This window comes from Sinocyclocheilus rhinocerous, unplaced genomic scaffold (assembly GCF_001515625.1).
Source record: "Sinocyclocheilus rhinocerous isolate Xijiao unplaced genomic scaffold, SAMN03320098_v1.1 scaffold478, whole genome shotgun sequence".
NCBI classification, from domain to species: Eukaryota; Metazoa; Chordata; class Actinopteri; order Cypriniformes; family Cyprinidae; genus Sinocyclocheilus; species Sinocyclocheilus rhinocerous.
In genome coordinates this window covers 928,336-930,423 of record NW_015651483.1, presented here as the reverse complement: position 1 = coordinate 930,423, position 2,088 = coordinate 928,336, and the positions used below count along the sequence as shown (strand labels likewise).

General features: G+C 40.8%; 1 protein-coding gene across 1 annotated transcript in view; it reads left to right on the top strand.

Moving 5' to 3' along the window:
* The window catches only part of LOC107712841 (phosphatidylinositol N-acetylglucosaminyltransferase subunit C-like), a 2,227-nt gene extending 748 nt beyond the window's left edge, over nucleotides 1-1,479 (top strand). Inside the window, exon 2 of the mRNA XM_016518204.1 lies at nucleotides 337-1,479. Coding sequence (XP_016373690.1) covers nucleotides 347-1,228 — 882 coding nt within the window. The 5' untranslated portion in view covers nucleotides 337-346 and the 3' untranslated portion in view covers nucleotides 1,229-1,479. The remainder of the gene's footprint in view (nucleotides 1-336) is intronic.
* The last annotated feature ends 609 nt before the right edge of the window (nucleotides 1,480-2,088 follow it).

Here is a 2,088-nt window from a genome sequence, read left to right as displayed (position 1 = left end):
CACACACACACACATATATATATATATATATATATATATATATATATATTCATGCTGCTTGGATTTATTTAGTTTGTGTTTAACAATGTTATTAAAGGTTTAATAAAGGTTAATAAGTAAGGCTGAACAAAAAACGTTGAATTTTTGTGTAATAATATTTTGATTATAGGTAATGTAGATTTGTTGCTCAAAGTTTTGTGGCATTTAAAAATGAATTATATTTCTCTTTTTATGTATGATACTTGGATTTATTTATTAAATTAATAAATTCATCTACATTTTGAAATCCTATAAAAAGATAGCTGTATGTAGTGATGATGGTTTGTGTATTGTCAGTTTTGACGGGATGGGGGCAGACAGTGGTCCGGGAGCTCCTGCAGCCGTCCCGTGGCGTAAAGTCCTATATGAACGCCAGCCTTTCCCGGACAATTATGTTGACCGATGCTTTCTGGAGGAGCTGCGGCGCAACATCCGAGTGCGTCAGTACTGTTACTGGGCGGTGGTGCGTGAGACGGGGCTCATCGCACAGCAGGTGTCCTGCGTGGCCGTCTTCCTCACATTGTGGTCTTATATGGAGCAGGGAGACCTGGTACCGTCCGCGGTGCTCTGGGTCTGTCTAGGCTGTGCTCTGCTGGGATACGGACTCTACGAGATCCTGGGAGGCTCTTGTGTTCGGGAGCGAACGCGCCTGGCGGACCTGCAGAGCTCGACCATCTTCCTGGCATTTACCTTCGGGTTTTCACCTGTTTTAAAGACTCTAACCGAGTCGGTTAGTACAGATACTGTGCACGCCATGTCAGCCGTGATGCTCCTGGCTCACTTGGTGTCCTTCCCGTATGCTCAGCCCAGTCCGCCGGGCAGTCTTTCCCTCAACGCGGCTCTTTTCGGGTCGGTGTGCCTGGCGTCCCGGCTGCCTGGCGCCCTGCATACCTTCACCATGCTGAGCTGTGCCGTCCTGGTGTTCGCTCTGTGGCCCTGCCTGCTGCACCGTATGCGGGAGAAGGCGGAGTGGAGCTTCCCGTGGGCAGCGGTGCTGGTGTGTCTGGCTGGAGTCAGGGGTCTGGGGAGCCTGTGGCCCGAGGGGGCTCTTCTCCTCTTGCTGGCTCTGTTAACATTAACTTTGGTCTGTCCACTGTTGCTGGTCCACCTGCAGAGGCACAAGGACAACATCCACGGTCCTTGGGACGAGGCAGAGATTAGAGAGGACCTGTCCCGCTTCTTGAATTGAAAATGCAGGGTTTTAAGACCATTTTAAAAGATGCTTTTGATAGACTCCCTTTGGAGGGATGATTTTGAGAGTCTTCTGCACTTTTCTTAAAGAGATCGTTCACCTAAAAATGAATCATCTGTCATCATTTGCTCATCTTCATGTCATTACAAACCTTGTATGGTTTGCTTTTTTCTGTGGAACATGAAAGAAAATGTTTTGAGGAATATTGGTAACAGTTTTGTTTACCTTTGACTTCCATTGTACAGACACATTCTTTTGTATTCCGCAGAAGCAAGTCAAACAGATTGTAAAAGTTTGAGTAAATGATGACAGAAGTTTTATTTTTGGGTAAGCTGTGCCTTTAAACTCAGGGAAGAATAGGAACAGTTACTGGGAAATTTCATTTAATTTTGCCAGTATAAAATACAACTAAATTATAAAATGGGTGAACCTCAAGAAAAGATATCTAGGTCACATTTAACACAAATTAAAAAGGAAAATAAAGTAAGGTTTATTTCTTTTGGTTAAGAAAATGAACCCCTAAAAATAGATTTAAAAAAAATAATATAATAATATAATTTTGATTTTTGGGGTATGATCTAGACATGTTTTGTGATTTAAAAATTATTTATATGGAAGTAGGGAGTTCTTTTTAACAGTATTTATATATAAATATGCATATTCTGGAATTGCTTGATTAAAAGTTTAAATGGCTTCATTTTTTTTTAAATAATACTAATATTTTAACATGCTCACTGTATTGGAAATAAATGTTTCTAACTGTGTGTGTGTGTGTGTGTATATATATATATATATATATTAGAGCTGTGAAACGATTAATCGCATCCAAAATAAAAGTTTTTGTTTACATAATATAT